The sequence below is a fragment of the Pygocentrus nattereri genome, chromosome 10 (assembly GCF_015220715.1).
Source record: "Pygocentrus nattereri isolate fPygNat1 chromosome 10, fPygNat1.pri, whole genome shotgun sequence".
NCBI lineage: Eukaryota > Metazoa > Chordata > Actinopteri > Characiformes > Serrasalmidae > Pygocentrus > Pygocentrus nattereri.
This window is the reverse complement of record NC_051220.1, coordinates 32,384,351-32,402,617: the sequence shown is the minus strand read 5'-3', so window position 1 is coordinate 32,402,617 and position 18,267 is coordinate 32,384,351. Positions and strand designations below refer to the sequence as shown.

At 37.8% G+C, this 18,267-nt stretch overlaps 1 protein-coding gene across 2 annotated transcripts in view; it reads right to left on the bottom strand.

The window, feature by feature from the left end:
- Positions 1-18,267, bottom strand: part of LOC108423505 (G patch domain-containing protein 2-like) — a 42,073-nt gene that overhangs the window by 9,392 nt on the left and 14,414 nt on the right. The window contains exons 4-10 of one of the 2 annotated variants that reach the window (XM_037541884.1): positions 15,738-15,914; positions 14,836-14,915; positions 14,612-14,676; positions 14,455-14,494; positions 14,273-14,364; positions 9,614-9,649; positions 6,757-6,845 (exon numbers count right to left, since the gene is read on the bottom strand). In XM_037541884.1, coding sequence (XP_037397781.1) covers positions 6,757-6,845; positions 9,614-9,649; positions 14,273-14,364; positions 14,455-14,494; positions 14,612-14,676; positions 14,836-14,915; positions 15,738-15,914 — 579 coding nt within the window. The remainder of the gene's footprint in view (positions 1-6,756; positions 6,846-9,613; positions 9,650-14,272; positions 14,365-14,454; positions 14,495-14,611; positions 14,677-14,835; positions 14,916-15,737; positions 15,915-18,267) is intronic. The other variant, XM_017690842.2, reaches the window with a different exon arrangement.

Below are 18,267 nucleotides of genomic sequence, written 5' to 3'. Positions count from 1 at the left end.
TTTTGAAGGACGCAGGAGGAGAGGGGAGCGTGCAGAGTGGAGCAGGCGAGGGCGAAATAGTGCGGTGGGCTGCATTTCTGTCAGCAGAAGTGATGGCTGAGCGCTGGCGTTATTTGTCTTGCGCTGCCATATGGCCCTCGCGCCGGCGTGGGCATTAATGAGAGGGGGCCGGACCGCCGGGCAAGAACACCAGGGCCTCAGACACAGGTGATCTGTCACCATGGGGGAAAAAGAGAGAGAGGGGCAAAAAGATGGGGAGAAAAAGAGAGAGAGATAGAGATGAAGGAATGAGAAGAAGGGTAAAAGAAGACCGGCAGAGAAAAGATAGAGGAGGACAGTACGGAGGGTAAAGAAAGAGAGACCACTTTAATGAAAACCCAAAAATAGAATAAGGTGGTATACTTTGCATGCCAGCTCAAAGGTAGGCCCTTGCTGGTGGGTTGATAAGATTGTGTGTTTTGAGGGTACCAACATCATGCTCTAGTGACATGCGAAACTGTGAAAAGTGACAAATTTACAGATTTTATATATAAGATTTTATATTTTAATTTTATAATACACTATATTGCCAAAAATATTCACTCACCCATCAAAATCATTGAATTCAGATGTTCCAATCACTTCCATGGCCACAGGTGTATTAAGCCAAGCCCCTAGGTCTGCAGACTGCTTTTACAAACATTTGTGAAAGAATGGGTCACTCTCAGGAGCTCAGTGAATTCCAGCGTGGTACCCTGATAGGATGCCACCTTGCAAATTTCCTCACAACTAAATATTCCGCAGCCAACTGTCAGTGGTATTATAACAAAGTGGAATAACTGGAAAAAAACAGCAACTCAGCCACACAGTGTTAGGCCACGTAAAATGACAGAGCAGGGTCAGTGGATGCTGAGGCACATAGTGCGCAGAGGTTGCCAAATTTCTGCAGAGTCAATCGCTATAGACCTCCAAACTTCATGTGGCCTTCAGATTAGCTCAAAAACAGTGCATAGAGAGCTTCATGGGATGGGTTTCCATGGCCAAACTGCTGCATCCAAGCACAAGGCAAAACGTGGACTAGAGTAGTGGAGACGTGTTCGTTGGAATGACGAATCACGCTTCTCAGTCTGGAAATCCAATGGGTGAGTCTGGGTTTGGCGGTTGCCAGGAGAACGATACTTGTCTGATTGCAAAGTGCCAAGTGTAAAGTTTGGTGGAGGGGGGATTATGGTGCAGACTGTTTTTCAGGAGTTGGGCTCGGCCCCTTGGTTCCAGTAAAAGGAACTCTATGCTTAAGCAGACCAAGAGATTTTGGACAATTTCACGCTCCCAAATTTGTGAGAACAGTTTGGGGATGGCCTCTTCCTGTTCCAACAAGACTGTGCACCAGTGCACAAAGCAAGGTCCATAAAGACATGGATGAGCGAGTTTGGTGTGGAAGAACTTGACTGGCCTGACTGAGTCCTGATGAATTAGAGTGGAGACTGCGACCCAGGCCTTCTCGTCCAACATCAGTGTCCAACCTCACAAATGCACAGAAGAATGGTAAAAAATTCCCATAAACACAGTCTTAACCCTTGTGGAAAGCCTTCTCAGGAGAATTGAAGCTGTTATAGCTGCAGAGGGTGGGCTGACATCATATTAAACCCTATGGATTAAGAATGGGTTGTCACTCAAATTCATAAGCGTGTGAAGGCAGACAGGCGAATACTTTTGGCAATATAGTGTATGTGCAAATAAATAGAACTTGTGCACTAAGATTTGCAGGAAAGTTGCATATTTAAGTTTGTTCTCTGGAGATCTGTGTTAGCATACTGTTAATTCAGTCAGCAAAATATATCATTTAAAGTTCAAACCTTTCCAACGACTATATATCAGCTGTACATATTTTCCAAAGTTGTTAGCTTTCACAATCCTGTGTTTACATCACAACAAACAGAAAGTGAATTGGGTGAGTTTCAGAAAGGGGTCGGTTAAGAAAGGGGTCCGCAGCACATAGCTCTTTTACTGCCCTGTTGTGGCTCCATGGCAGAATTAGATATTTAGGTAAAAATAAAATAATCCTTCTTTGCAGTAAAATAAAGCAATGCTGACCATTCTAATACAGTTTCAACAATAAATGGTCTTAAACGCTTGAGTTAATGTGGCCCTTAACTGCTTATTCACCCTTCAACCCTGCAGTTTGGCATGCAGACTGCTGGTCAACATAGATAACAATCTCACCTAGCCGGTAGCTAACAAAAAGGCAAAGAGAAAGATTAAAGATGAGCATCAATAATTTGAATATTTGAATTTCTAAGCGCTTATAAGCATTTATAACACACTGGTTTCCTGATACGCTTAATCTGCAACAGGAAATTTAAAATATTCACAAAGTAAGTCTGCGTTTTCATTTATATTTTTTTAGCCTATACTAGTACATTGGCACAGACTGAGACATACAGTATCTACAGCCAAAATAGTAAAATGTTACTTCAATAAAATGAGCATAAAATGTTGTGGCTCCCAAGGTGGTTTGACTTTTGCCGAAATGGTTCTGCAACATATGGGCTGCCGACCCCTTGATTAAGGCAAACACATGCAAATAAAAGTATACATGCAAAATAAAAGTCCTACAAAAACAACAAAAGTTCAAACTTGTGACTCTGCTATAAAACTTCAGAGGGCAGCATTATGTAATGTTTGTTTATTTAAGTTGTGTCTGTCATTAGTTGATAGTGAATGAGCATCAACAGCTGGAAGAATGACACTTAACCAGCCAATTTGACTCCATTAGGCTTATACTTTAACAGTTGTATGTCTTGAACAAAAAGCCAGCTGTTAATCACAACTGCTTGTATGGTAACTACACATCAGCCAAGAGGTTTATAACCATGATAGACCTAATTGTGATAATTTACATTTTGAATCATTCAATTCCAACAATGAATAAACAGAATTACCAGTGTGATTAAATAATTATTGCATCTTTTGATTATTCCACAAACTAAAACCAAAATATTCTTAAAATTATATAATCCTTGCACTAGATCGAGTAAAAGAGTAGTATTCTCACAATATAATTCAATTATAGTTCAATATAGTTCAATATAATTATATACGCCGTTCTAATCATACTGTGTATTTTAATCTGAATTAAATATTGCTTTAAATAAGCCCTGTTGTGTAGCAGAATAAACAACAATACACCTCAGGTGTGCTGCTCTTTGTGTAGAACTTTTGGAGAGCAGTGTATTTGTATTGTTAGGTTAGTGAGAGTGAGATGTGTTCTTGGCAGCCAATTTGAACCTGTAAAGTGGAGTGCTCATCCAATCCAAACAGTTTGATGAGTTCTCTCACAGCTAGCTTCAACACAATGTCTGCTAAGTGCTAAAGAGGTAAAGAGAGAGGCCTGAGCAACAGCTGGGTACAACCAGCACAATACCCACAGGAACTCTGGTAGACACCTCATCCTGTCACCCGGCAACACTGCTTAGTACGGACTTGAAAATCACACTGTCACACGCTGGAAACTGTCTCTGTGGCACTCGCCTGATTACATCTCTCTCCGGGATCCCGCGAATAGCATGGCTTCCGTGCACAAACACAAATTAAAAGCAGAAAAGTAATTACCATTTGAACAATCAAACAGACAATATCTTTCCAAGCCTTGACTCTAATATAACCGGAGAGAGCGCTGGCCCTGTGAGACGCCAAAGTAAAGATTTATACAGAGCAGATGCAGCCACAGAAACTGACATTGGATGACACCCACTGCATGATAAATCACAACAGACGCACTCCACACTCCACACTCAGGAAATAAACATAGACTGCAGAGCAAGGGCGCATTTAAAGAGAAGGAGAGAAAAACATAACACCTGCTGAAGATGGTTCGGGTTTCTAAATGTGATATTAGCTTATTATTTTGTCAAGTATCTTAAATGATAAATACTTAAAGACTTTAACTGACAGCAGTAAAGCAACAGAAGACTTTTAAAGGTTTCTACAACTACACATCACAAAGTACTTTTTGCTCATTTGTCAGTTACATTCTGTTTTAAGAGAAGAGAAAAACAGATGATACCTTTTTATTTAAAGTGTCTTTGAATTAGAACTGACCATTTTAAAACCTGTAACACATTTTTTTTGGAACAGCCCAATATATCTACAGGTTTTAGGAAAGAAGCATAGAGGGAAAACCAGTTCCTACCCGCCTGCTCACACAAGGAGGTTGAGGGGGCAAGGGTGAGTTTTTTTTTTTTAGACTTTATGGGAAGCAACGTAGTAGTGTGGGGAGGTGAAGGACAGAGTGGCCGGCCGTTCCATCACTCAGAGCAATAAATGGATGCAATCTGTATCCCTGTACAGCATCGGCTGTTTTTAAATTCCACCTCTTTTATCCAAATGAATGATGGACTCTGGTACAGTGCACTGTGCGGCAATATTAATATACATCAGAGACCAGCGCCCCTCACTAAATCAGAAAACTGGGGGTATTTGTTATTTAAATGACAAACAGCGCACCAGGGAAGAGGCACAGGCAGAGGAGACTTTGGAAAAGAGGTGGACAAACCAATTCAGATTTCAATCCTGCAGCGCTGTACACGAGGTACCCAGGAACCATCAGTCTAATGAAAAAAGGCAGGCAGGCCAGCCCAAACGGACGAGGGGCTGATGCCTGGCACCACTTCCAATTCCAGCTCCTTCTCATCATCTTCCTGGGACTGGCCACCACAAGTAAGGCTTATCAGATCACATCTGTAATGGGGTTCCCTTTATAAAATATACTGAAAAGTACATTGAGAGAATTACTTAAACATGTAATGGTGGAATTGATATCACCCAAACTTCAAACACTTCAATTTTCATGCTTGCAAGTAACTTTTACAGCATGCATATTATGCAATCACCATTATTAGATTAAAATGATAAATAAATAAAAACATAGGTGCAGTAAAAACTGCATGGATAGAGTTGGGTCTACTGAAACTTTCTCCAATTCTGATGTAAAGTAGATGAAAGTTTTTTTTTTTTTTTTTTTTTTTACAGTTGCCTTTCATACTGTGCGAACATTTTATGATGATGGATAAATGGGAATTATCCAAAATTACTTCAACATACCTTAAACATTAAAAATGTTCTGGCTTCTTCTATAAATGTACAATTTTTGGAGCTACAACAATTTGTTTATGACAGCACAGCAATGATTACAAAAAGTATCAAAGTATCAAACTATCAAGGAATTCAAACACATGGATGCATTCTGTTTATATTTAACTCAAAGTCATAACGCACATGCCTACTCTGCAGTATAGAACCTGAAGAATGTCACACACATCATTTAACATCAGTTTAGGGTTCAGTCAGGAGTCAAAAAGAATTCTGCAGATTATAAATGGCCTGTTTCACAGTAGAAGTAAAGGAGCAGAGGTTAGAGCACAATCTTTCATTCCATGTCTAACACTTTCAGCATAAACATTTAAAATAAATAATAAAGGTCCCAATACAAAGCCTTGTGGCACACCCTTTAGCAATGATCAACAATTGATCCTTCATGCGATTTGCACCTATATGTTCAGTTATTCCTTTATATATACTTTTTACTAACAATGAATTGTTAATAAAATACTTTTCTGTAATACACACACAATCAAGCATTAATGTTCTCACCTAAATACATTTTTGAATATCAAAATTGCGAGTTTACCTCAGGATATGAAGAATTTAGCTAAACAAGAAAATGTTTTAACCAGGCTGTAACTGTTCAAGTTACATGTAGTACCACCCTTGTGTACTAAGAGTAAATGGGCAGTTTTCCTGCCCAAAACTTCAGTTTAATTCCACATCTATTGATGAATAGGAAACATGAGCCAAAGGTTTTGCAACAAGTAGCGCTGCCAACCACACAAGACAGACATCTGAGCAACAGAAAGAACCAATTAAATCATCAATTGAGGTAAATGAGTTAGAGTGTGTTTTTTCTTTTGTATCAAATAATTCTTTGAGGAAGAATTTGAGGAAATCTTAACAGTAAGAGATTCATTACTGTTCAAGACATTTCTTGATTACATCACCTGCACCAACATGGCATCTTTGTCACATATGCTAAAATTTCACTGAGGATCTATATCATTTTAACTATGTTTCTGCTGGGTTGGACTGTATTTACTATCTTTAACAGTTTAAAATAACTACATTGTGCAGTTCTAGTCATTACTGAATATTTGTTTTCTTTTCATTTTCATAGAAGAAATACATGAAGCATTTCTGTCTGGAATATCTGCAGAATTTCTTTGTAAGACATACTCTAAATCAAAAGCTGACAGCAGAGGTTTTAGGTGAGGTATGACGCTTAGAAGACAAGGAAACTTAACTGATTCGAATTTTCACAAAATGTTCTAGCAAATGAGGTATTTTCTGATAAAAGCAAAAAAAAAAAAAAAAAAAGATCTCTAATACAACCCAAATACCACGTTTGTCAGAAATTCAAAGACAAATTTTAAAAGACTTGTCCATGTGTTTTACAATTGCAAAAATATATCATTATTCAAATTCACATAGCACAGTTTTAACACTTTTTTTAACACAGTTTTAGTTGACTGGTACAATACTTCACTATGGAGATATAAAGTAGAAATATTAGGTAAAAATTCTCCACTTTTTAAATACTTGGCTCCTCATGATTAGTACTGTTAGCTTCTATTATTGTTAAAGTATCATTTACTAATGTAATCTAAGTTTTATGGATTGTAATTTAATTAGTTTTAATAATCTGGACATGACAGTGGGCAGTACCTGAAGCAGTGGTGGGAACAGCTGTGGTTTTCCTCCTCCTCTTGATGTCTCCTGCACACAGCAATCCCATTTGCATATTAGGCTGTCTACTGGAGAAGAAAAAGATACACAACCATCAGGAATCTTTTACAGGTTTTCTAAACTGTATGTTTTTAACATAATGGATTAATTGCAATTAACTGTCCAGAGTCCCAAAAAAGAAAATACGCAACATGTAGAAATAACTGAAGATCATGTCCTCTAAGAACTGCCAGGACTGAGTAATTATCCACTCAGAAGCTAGTAAAACTGAAAGAAAAACAGCGCTGGGGCTATGGATAACCCAGAGAAATGCAGCAGTTAAAGGCAAAAAGCAGTAAGATGTAGTGTAGGAGTTTTAACAGAAATATCAGTGGAGGAAAAGGAGGTGTGTGGGCTGTGTGTCTCTGTCGCTACTGGGTACAGATAAACAAATTACCCTGGCTGCAGACCTCCCTGTGTCATATGTCAGAAGCCCCTCGCACAGGGAACCCTGATTACTGGGATGTAAAGTTAAAGTCAAGGTCCTCTGCTCTGTGGAGGGGGAAGGGGCTGACGCTTTAGGAGCTGATGGGCGTATATGTGTGAGTGTACACATCATATGATTCAGTAAGAGGAAAGAAATAGACACACCCATACGAAATACTGTAGACTGCTGAATTCTCACAGATTTTTATACCTCTTTTTTACACAATGACCACTTGAAAATGTGAGCTTAGAGAGCTTAGACCAATAGATCAATGGTCTTAAATTACTTGTAATAGTGTGAAATATTTTACATCATAACAATATGAAAAGCAATAAATATATATTTTTTTCTTTTTGCTGTGAAAACAGAAATATAACCTCTTCTTTAAGTAAATAATAGAAATACAAAAATAAAAATTCCCTACTCTGCAAACACCACTACTCTGCAAAATAAAAATACTGAAATATTTAAAGCTACTTAAATCACAAACGCAAGTACGTTTTGAACTGTAAGTCTAACAGTCTAGGCTCCTAAGAACTACAAAAAAATAAATAAATATATTTCCTTAAAAAGCTCCTTATGATGATGCAGGTTTGTTGTAACAGATGACATTACTGCTTCACACATTCTAGACACAACTCTAGGAGTGAGAATGAAGTTATGAACAATTTTTATAGGCTTGTAGTTCAGGATAGAGCAGATTTTGAGCTGTGTGTATATATATATATATATATATATATATATATATATATATATATATATATATATATACAGTAACTGGACTATCACTACATCCCTCACAATCTAATTATGTCACTCTGGTGCTGTCCATGTGAAATAATTTTGTCTGTTCTGACATCACAAAATTGTTTATATATGTTTTATATATATATATATATATATACGTATATAACATATAAATATGTTATATTCAGAAATTCATATTGCAATAATAACAAAAATACAATATATCATGTTAAAGTACATTACATTAACACACATTAAAGTTAAAAGCACTTTTCTTCTGTAGTCATTCCAGAGACTTTGTTGTGACCGCGATGATATACACATGAGAGCTCATTTTTGAGTCACTTGACTAACATGTCAAACAACAGCAGCAGAAACTTGATATCTACCAAAGTGTAGGTCATTTCTAGCAGCTATATGAACCCCACATCTCACATGTGTGTGGATAGGGCCCCGTCACAGCTACCTTTTAACTGCCTGTGTATTCCCTGACCTCAAAAGCCATAAATCACATGATACTGGTGCACTACCTGGGGAGGGGGGGCTTGAGCGAAGTCTCTATGTTGTATAATCAATAGGTATAAAAATAAATGGCTTGACCGGTATTCTCCGCCTGCTACCCCTCTCTAATAAAATCCCCGTAATGCATATTTCATTTACTTTTATACTTATTGATTAGCTGTAGCCCAGTTAGTAAATCACGCGTCTATCGATCCCTCAATCGTAGCTCTGTCGGACAGCGTATAACCAGCCATTTGCTGCACTGATAAAGAGCTCAGCCATTGAACTCCCCACAGTAAATCTTTGCAAACTAACTTTTTAATTCCAAAATCAATGGCCGCTTAAACACCACATTATTTCACTCACTGCTGCCTGGACCGGTATTAAAAGTAATACCCAGATGCGCTTGTGTTTAATGCACAGAGCTATGGCCCTCTGTCTCTCCCGCTTTCCCAAGCACCCCCTGTCTCGTTCTCTCTGGCAGACTGTTAGAGACGGCTCAGCTCAGGAGACACTCTTCTGTCTACAGGTTCTTTCTGCGCTGCTTAAAATTCTGTATCTGTATTCTCAACCTCTAAGACAAAAGGATAACGTACGTATTTATTTGAAATAGACTGAGATATTCTTAATAACAGACCTAAAAAATATACATGTCTAAAAAGCTACAGTACTTTGCATTTTGATTATATAATTTCTAATCAAAACAGCTATTAAGTTATTTCTTTCTCATTTGCAGGAGAAAGAGAGAGAAGTCAAAGGAAAATAAGTGTTATATATCGTGTAAAATACAGGAGTTTCTAAAACTGGAGTTCAAATATTGATTAAATGTTATAGAGAAGATGTGACTCCTAATGAGAGATAAGAGAAAATCAAGCTCCACTCTTGCTTTAGATCTTAAAAAATCCACAGGTGTTTCTGCCCATTGTTTCACTGTGAGAAGACAACTTAGCGCTGTGGGTCTGAAAGGATGTGTAGCTGTTAAGATACTGTTACTGAGAAGAGGAAACAGACAAAAAAGTAACAAAAAGGAAACAATCAAACAAATCAACTCAGTATCATTAAAGGTATGTTGGATTACTTGGATCATAAGAAGCAGAAAATGCAATCAACCACAAGACTAACCTGTGGAAAAATATCCCTGCAGATTTCTTTGAAAAACTGAAAAAGAATAAAAGCTGTAATAAAAGCAAAATGTTCACACATTAAATGTTTCCTGCTTTTTTGTCCTAAAGCTGAAAAAATAATAAAGTGTACTTAATGGTAATTTTTTTGACCATTTTTGGAAATTACATGATTGACAGTTGGTCTTTGACTTTTGCACAGTACTGTACAATACATAGTGAAGCTAATTTCCAACTACTGACACTAGGGATGCATCAGTACCTTTTTTTCCTCAGACCTAGTACAAAGTTTTTTCTGTCTCAGTTTTTTTATGTGTCTCCACCCATATTGAGGAAATTGTTGTGATGTGTGTGTTTAAAATGGGCTAAAATCTAACAGTGTAGGTCTGGCAGGAACATACCAAGGCAGAACGAAGAATGAAGGTGGCCAGTGACTTTGTGTCCAACTGTCCCAGAGTCAGTAAACCTTCTCTGTGTGTGCAGAGCCTCCTTTACTGCGTTTGTTCATTTGCACAGCAGCTACACTCACCTTACGTCACACAGTAATCAGCAAGTTGGTTTTGGTGAACTTTTTAGGAGTATGAGTAAATGAGCACAGTATTACCCGATAACTGATACCAGTATTTGTAATCTATGCATCCCTATTACTATAACACTATAACAGTTTACAGTTACTTTTCAAGCTGGTTTCAATAAAGTATTTTATGTAAAAAAAAACCTGTATAATTTTATAACAAAGTGGATGGATTCTGTGTTAACCAAGTCTGGCTGATAAAGGTGTCTCACAGAATCAACTGTCCTTATTAAAAGCTTTTAGTGTGAGAAAGAAAGCTTTTATTGATGGAGTGAAAATATCTGGAGGACAGGATTCATTAAATGATGTATTAAACATTTTTGCTGTGCATTTCTCAAACACAGACAAATGGCTCAATATTTAGGAGAACAAAGCTTTGACTGACAGCCAAAGACAAGGGGGCAAACCAAAGAAAAGTATGTTTAAAAGGTCAATGGAGTCATCCAAAGACACTTCTAACATTTTTAGCACTCACTGGTCCCTTAGGCACTGAGTAAAAAACACACTGACACGAGGGTCAATCGTCATTCGCGTGACCACACCTCCAAAGCAGATATATCAATTAAAAATAATAAATCAAAAAGGCACGAGAGCTGCGGCTAGCTGCCGGACCGCCATCTATTTTCATTAGGCTCCAGGGCACTCCAGGTGTGAGGAGGATCTTAAGATGAATAGAGGTATTCAAATGAATCAAAAAGGATTAGGGTCCCCTGGGATTGCAATCAATGCTAGCAAATCAATAATCAATAGGCCACTCACACCAATATACTAACTGCTGACATCGAGATCTCACAATTAAAATGAAAAGCAGGCAAGAGGAGTGCTGGAGGACTATGATTTATCTGGAGCTGGCGAATGTCATTTAGAAATAAATAAAGTCGATCGAGAAAACTTGCGTGCAGCAGAAGCCGGTGGGACGCGGTTATGCATTTTAACATGGCAGCGGAGTGTGAGGTATTAGAGGGCAATCTGTCACTGCCTGATGCCTGTTCCCACAGGATCACAACCATAAAAAACAAGCTGTGGAGAGCTAATAACACTCACTCTACTGTATATGATATAAGCACACTGATTGGGAAAAATAGAGAAAAATATCCAGATGCTTTTTTGATCAAGAACACAAAATACATTTTTCAGAAAGGACTGATTTTTATCGGTTTCTACTCAGGGGCCATCGATGAGGTTAAGAATAAAGAATAAAAATGTTTATACTCAAAATTTATAACATTTTCGAAGTCATAAAAAGCTACTTTTGTTTAAATTCTTTGACTGTTTTTTTGGACATACTATAAAGCTGCATTTTGACGAATAAAAGGTGCTATAAATATTATTATTTCTGCTACTAAAAGTTTTGTGAGACTAAGTTATAGTTTTAAATTCTGGAGGACCACTTTACTGTTTGAATGCTCACCCTAAAAAGCCAAAAGAAGATATTTTGGACATCTGAAAAGTCACCAGCCAAGTGAGAACCAACAGACAACCTAACACTTTTCAATTCAACAAGTTGAAGTAGAACTTGCTTTTAGTCATTTTCACACTTTACCATGACATCATCTGCAAATCTCACAGCAATCGGATGCATACTTCCCAAAATCCACCATAAGAATGTTTTCGTACCATCAGCGTAACCTTTTTTTTTAATATATAAGTCTGTTTTGATTAGTGAAATGTGTCATAGAATTCCCTCCTTTATTATTGTAATCACCCTCTTGGTGACTGCAATAACATTAATTAAATGTATATAACCACTTTACAGTGAGAGCTAGCCAAGCTAAAGTACAGCCTCCACATGGTGGGGTTAGCTTAAACACTGACGTCCTTATCCCTCCCATATCAAAACAGTTCATTTTGACTAAAGGATTAATGAAAAATAGATTTGACTAAGATTTTTCACTTATCATTTATGTTTACATTTGTATGCAAAAATAATAGTGAATACCCCACAACCTTCACACAGGCCAATTTTTTACCCCAATGTTTCAGTAAAAATTGATTTGGCATCAAAATGTGCAGATTGTGTTTGCTGTTAAAGATGTGCACTTATTTTGACTTTATTTGACCAAAATAGGTGCCCTGACTTTTGCATTTGACCATATATGTAGATATTTTTATTAGGTTGGAAAGCCTTTCTACTTTAAATAATGCAGAATTGTAATAAATAAACTGTCCATCAACCTACCAGACCTTTCTAGAGACTGTTGCAACTTACTCAGTCTTTTACAATTAACCCCAAGCTGTTACACTCACACCACTTTCACCTGAACTGTGTACAAATGGTAGGAGCCCAACATGAAATTTACATTTTCATTTGTAGCAGAGATGTATGGGTTGCTTGCAAGGAAAATGATTAATCTTTCTCAAATTTTTATTATAAACAAAAACTGTGTTAGGCCATTAGACTCTCCCTCCCAAAAACTGTCTCATAATGGAATATAAGTCTAAATGAGCAAAACCCTCGAAATTTAGTAAGAATAGACTATATCTGTGACAAAAAAAGTTTCTCCTGTAGTTGCAGGACGAGGGAGACAGTTACTACACAGTATTATATGCATTGCACATATGTATATGTTGAGTGTCTCATTGTTGCAGCTGGGAGCTTTGCTGGAGGCCCAGGTCAGGAGGACAGACATGTCTTCCCCCCAGAGGCCGGATTTGAGCAGCTTTGGGAGCTCAACCCGGCTGCCACTAAGCGACGGGACACATCAGAGGCACCACGCGCGAATCCCCTCTCTCCCTCGTTCATTTGGGAGTATGATTTATACTTTTTGAAGTAAAAGGGGTCTTGAATTCTTCTATAAAGGAATTAAGAGGGCTCCCCTGAGTACAGCATTCAAATGAGAGTATGGCAATGATACCAGGGCCTTTTAATAGATAGAAATTAGTATTCAACATGCTTCAAACTCCAATCTGAAGAAACCTTTCAGGTGGAGAAGAAAGGCAATGAGTATGAAAGAGAGCGCTAAGAAGTGCGGCTGCTTCATTGGCGTCGTGTTTCTGCCCCTCATCAAGGAAAGAGGGAGAGCTTTTTAGAGTGGCCCAGGAGAGTGAGAGACAGAGGGGGAGAGTGAGGGAGAGAATTAAGAATGCACTGTAAATAGGCACCAAACGTACAATGCAGTGAAGTCGAACATTCTTGGGGCAATTAAACTCTTGATAAGTAAGCGCATCCCTGAGAGCGGCTATTTGCCTCTAAGCTTGCCTTTGACATAGCATGACATACAGTCTAAATAAATATATAAATAAATACAGGAGAACTTTTTTACTTTTATGAAGCAGTAACATGATCTTAAACATTTAAGGTAGATTAACAAACAAGACTCAAACTGAATACTTCCAAAGTGCTTCCAAATACAATGTATCAACTGGATCTTATCCAATGGATGTGACTCTTATCTTTACTTAAACGTATGGTGACCATAAGAAAACATTCAGTACATTGTCACATCAGACACTTCTTCATGCATATCAAGCCCGATAGATCAGAAGGTCACGGTTTGAGCTGCAGTCCTGAGGGAGATGTCCACTTCAGTGTTTCTATACACATCAAAAACACACTGACCCTGATGGAAACTTTCATGCAGGTCAAATCGGTTAACTCTCCTAGCCCCCACACCCCCACATGTTCTATACACGGTTCATTTGGAGGAGTTAACTAAAAAAATGCTCCATCAATATATTGAGTTTTGACAGCAAATCTGTTCAGTGCTGGTTTCCACGCACCCAGGAGACACAAAAATCTTTTTGATACGTTCTATAACCAGCTCAATCCCACCTACAGTGAGGGGAGGTTTTTCTGAAGTGACTGGCATAAATACAATAGCTTTTCACCTTGCCACTCGCCTCAATGATAATTTAGAAGAGTTTTTAGTGGATATAAACAGAGAGACAGAAAGCAAAGCTTAGTTATTTTGCTGTGACAGGACAAAAGCGCTAATAAAAGTCAACACAAAGTTCTAGTAATAACAAAAATAATTCTTCCAGCAAAACATGACTTATTTTGAAACTTTTCACAGTTTAGGAAATTGCTAATGGGATTATTTTTTTTTCATTTTGAGATGTATTTTATGGCTACATGCAAGCACTTACCTGCTTTTGCACATGGGAGAAGAGCACCGGGGAAGGGAGCTCTCTGGATCAATGCCAATAGGATACATGGGCAATGAACACAGAGGCTTCAGCTGCAAACAAATTTAGTATGCAAATGTTATAGGCCAAAAAAAAAACAAATAAAAAGGACAGGCTGATGCAATTGATAAAATAAGTCATACCTGACTTCTATCCCGTTTTCCAAAGGAAGGCAACCAAAACCTGAAATGATTTATTTTGTCATTTATTCATTTAATTAATTAATTAATTTATGACTGAAATGAATATTCTCATCTGATTAACTGTAATGTAAGGTGAAAAGAAAGAATGAAACCTTACTCTTTCTGATAGGAATCATGTGGGTAGCTTCTCATTTTGTCCACAAAAACAGCCATATTGTTATCCTGTGATACAAATATAAAATCAGTGCTCTGTATGACAGGCCAGAGAGGTAAAGAGCATTCTAATCTAACAGAGAAAAGTCAGGATTCTTCAGTGCAGTGTAAAAGCAGCTTGTGCTACAGGTCCTATAACATGTTTATAATATGACAGTCAGGCCTCACCCTGCCAGGCAACCTCCTCCTGCCTCTCCTTATGCAGCAGGCAGCCACACCTGGCAAACGGTTCAGACGGGCATGATAACCTGCAACACACATGTTTATGTTGCTCAGAGAGAAAGAGAGAAAACAGAAGATGCTGTTGTTGACTGCAAGTATTCTTTGTACCCTACATAACGTTATCTTTATATTAATATGATTATATTAATATCTTTATATTAATATCGTTTTCATTTCAGCATCATTTCGATAGCCATCTCTGATGTCATGTGCCATTATTTTATGCCTGATACATCTATCTGATGAAAAGCATGTTTATATAACATCACATTTATATAACAACATCCATTAACATGGACTATGTTGTTTTTATTATTGTTTATTAATGATATATTTACTATATGCTTAGTAATACAATGGTCCTGAAAAGTACTTGAACATTTATGTCACTTAAAAATGTATTAATTTCATTGTGTTGGGAACAAAATGTCAAAATAAGGTGACATTTATTCTAAACAGACCCTATGAAAACCATGATTTTTTATTAGTATTTATTTATTTAAATTGCTTTGGCAAAGGCAGTTGGTGTGTTGAGATCCCATCAGTAAACACAAGCTCACTGTTTTTTTAAGAAAAACAGGCTCATACATGATTTTCAGTACATTCTTGTTGGAACTCTTCTTCAGGCTTTCTCAACACAAAGACTCTAATAACATTTTGATGTTGCCTTAGAGTCGTTTCAAATAATATCTTTATACATTTTACGAAGAAATCTAAAGAATTTTATTAAGTTTAGCAACAATTTAATGGTTTTAGTGTCCAAATACTTTTTGGGGCCACTGTATCTCCTTACAAATTATTTTGACAGTAATTTTTCATCACAGTCTTGTCAGAGAGGCTGGCGCTACCTCTCTGATTAGGGCGGGCAGGCTGGAGGAAAGTAGCTGAGTGACTCTTCTCTCTCCTAACATCCAGCCCGGCAGGCCTGGGGGCAGTTTCTGACTCTCTGCTGGACCGCATGCCCTGAATGCTCATGCCTGACACACACTCGCCTTCAAAGAACCAGTCACTCTGTTCATCATCACCTGCATGGAGAAGATCACACTGGAGCAATCTGTGCAAACTCTTAATGTCGTGTTAGCTAAAAACAAACTGGGAGGATTTTAAAAAAGAAAAGAAACAAAACACATATACCTTCATATTTTATAGAGTATTTATTTTGGCTGTTGTAAATGTCCCAAAAAATATACATATGTTAGAAAAGAAAGTAGTGTGGAAAACAATACAAACTCTTAATATAAATTGATCACAGACATTTCTATTGTTTTACTGTTTCCATTATTCAGTGTAGCTGCATCAGTAAACATGATTTTCTGACCAACAAATAATTTCAAAGATTATACTGGCATAACTGGCAATTGTTTATATTGTTACTAATGCCATCAGCATACTTAATACAAAGGCTCCATGATCATAATCAGCTGTGATCAGCCAAGAAGTTAGAGCCAAGATTTTTGCACGCAAGGGTTTTTTTTTTTTTAGTAAAGTGTCTTGCAGTTTCATGACATTAGTAACATACTTTTATATACATAGAAAACTATTTACTAGTCTTGGGATGATAAGTGTTATTATCGAATACTACAATAATTTAAATAAAAAGCAATATTATGCAAAATAGTATTCTTTCAACATAACCAACTAATCAGTTACACACATACACTATATTGCCAAAAGTATTCACGCACCCATCCAAATAATTGAATTCAGGTGTTCCAATCACTTCCTTGGCCACATGGTGTATGCATGGCACCTAGGCATGCAGATTGCTTCTACAAACATTTGTGAAAGAATGGGTCGCTCTTAGGAGCCCAATGACTTCCAGCCTGGTACCGTGATAGGATGCCACCTGTGCAACAAGTCCAGTCGTGAAATTTCGTCACTAATAAATATTCCACAGTCATCTGGCAGTGGTATTATCACAAAGAGGAAAAAATGACAGCAACTCAGCCACAAAGTGGTAGGCCACGTAAAATGACAGAGCAGGGTCAGCAGATGCTGAGGTGCATAGTGCACAGAGGTCACCAACTTTCTGCAGAGTCAATCGCTACAGACCTCCAGATTAGCTCTAGAATGGTTCATAGAGAGCTTTATGGAATGGGTTTCCATGGCCAGGCAGTTGCATCCAAGCCTTACATCACCAAATGCAAAGCAAAGCATGGAATGCAGTGGTGTAAAGCGCTACCACTGGACTCTAGAGCAGTGGAGACGTGTTCTCTGGGAGTGACGAATCACATTCTCCATCTGGCAATCCCATGAACAAGTCTGGGTTTGGCGGTTGTCAGGAGAGTGGTACTTATCTGACTGCATGGTGTAAAGTTTGACGGAGGGGGGATTATGGTGTGGGGTTGTTTTTCATGAGTTGGGCTCGGCCCCTTAGTTCCAGTGAAAGGAACTCTTGCTTTAGCAGACCAAGATATTATACCAGCAAAGGGTGAGCCGACATCATATCCATGGATTAAGAAAAGGATGTCAGTCAAGTTCATATGTGTGTGAAGGCAGACGAGTGAATACTTTTGGAAATATAGTGTACATACTTTGAATGGCACATGTAAATATTCTAAAAAGGACAAGCTTGTCCAGATGAATGAGCCAGTTTGATAGTATTTTGGTTTCCAACCAAGTGAACACAGAGAACCGCTGGATATCAACAGTGTTGCATTTTGCCTGTGCAAGTAATATTAAGTAATATTAAAAGATAGCCCAATTGGTAATTATATGGTAACTATATTACCATACATAAACATATATATATATTTTTTTTTTTGGGGGGGTGCGGGAAAAAATCGACTGTTAGATGTATTGCAACGCGGACATGAACGATTCTGGTTCGATTCACAAACATCAAAAATCAAAAATTTTCAAAATATTTAATTTATAACGTAATATTGAGGGAATGCAATAAGCGCAACCTGGAGTCACAGCACAAATGTTAATAAGAGCCATTTTGTCCTTTCAACAAAAATCAAACCACCTTGGTAGCCACAACATTTATGTCCAGTATGTCTCAGTGTCTGATAATGTCCTAGTATAAGTTAGGTTAAAAATGTAAACGAAAACACAGACTTAATTTGCTCTGCTCTAAGCTTTAGCTCAACTATAGCCGCTGTCTTCCTGTCTCCGCCAGAAAACTTTTCCTCAGAAGTAGAGCAGTTTCTTGTAAAATGTCTCTCAACGTTCGACTGTCGCCGAAGGCTGAAGTCGCTTCTTGAAGTCGCTCCAGCTTCTTGTTCGAATTTAAATTCTGACTGAGGTGCTGAATGTAAATATGGCACCATTTAAGGTGCAATGGGAAAATTTGAAAGAGAAGCCAACTTCATCGTCGCAACTTTTTAGTGTTTGACAGTCTCTCATTGCAGATTTAACATGCCAGGAAACTGC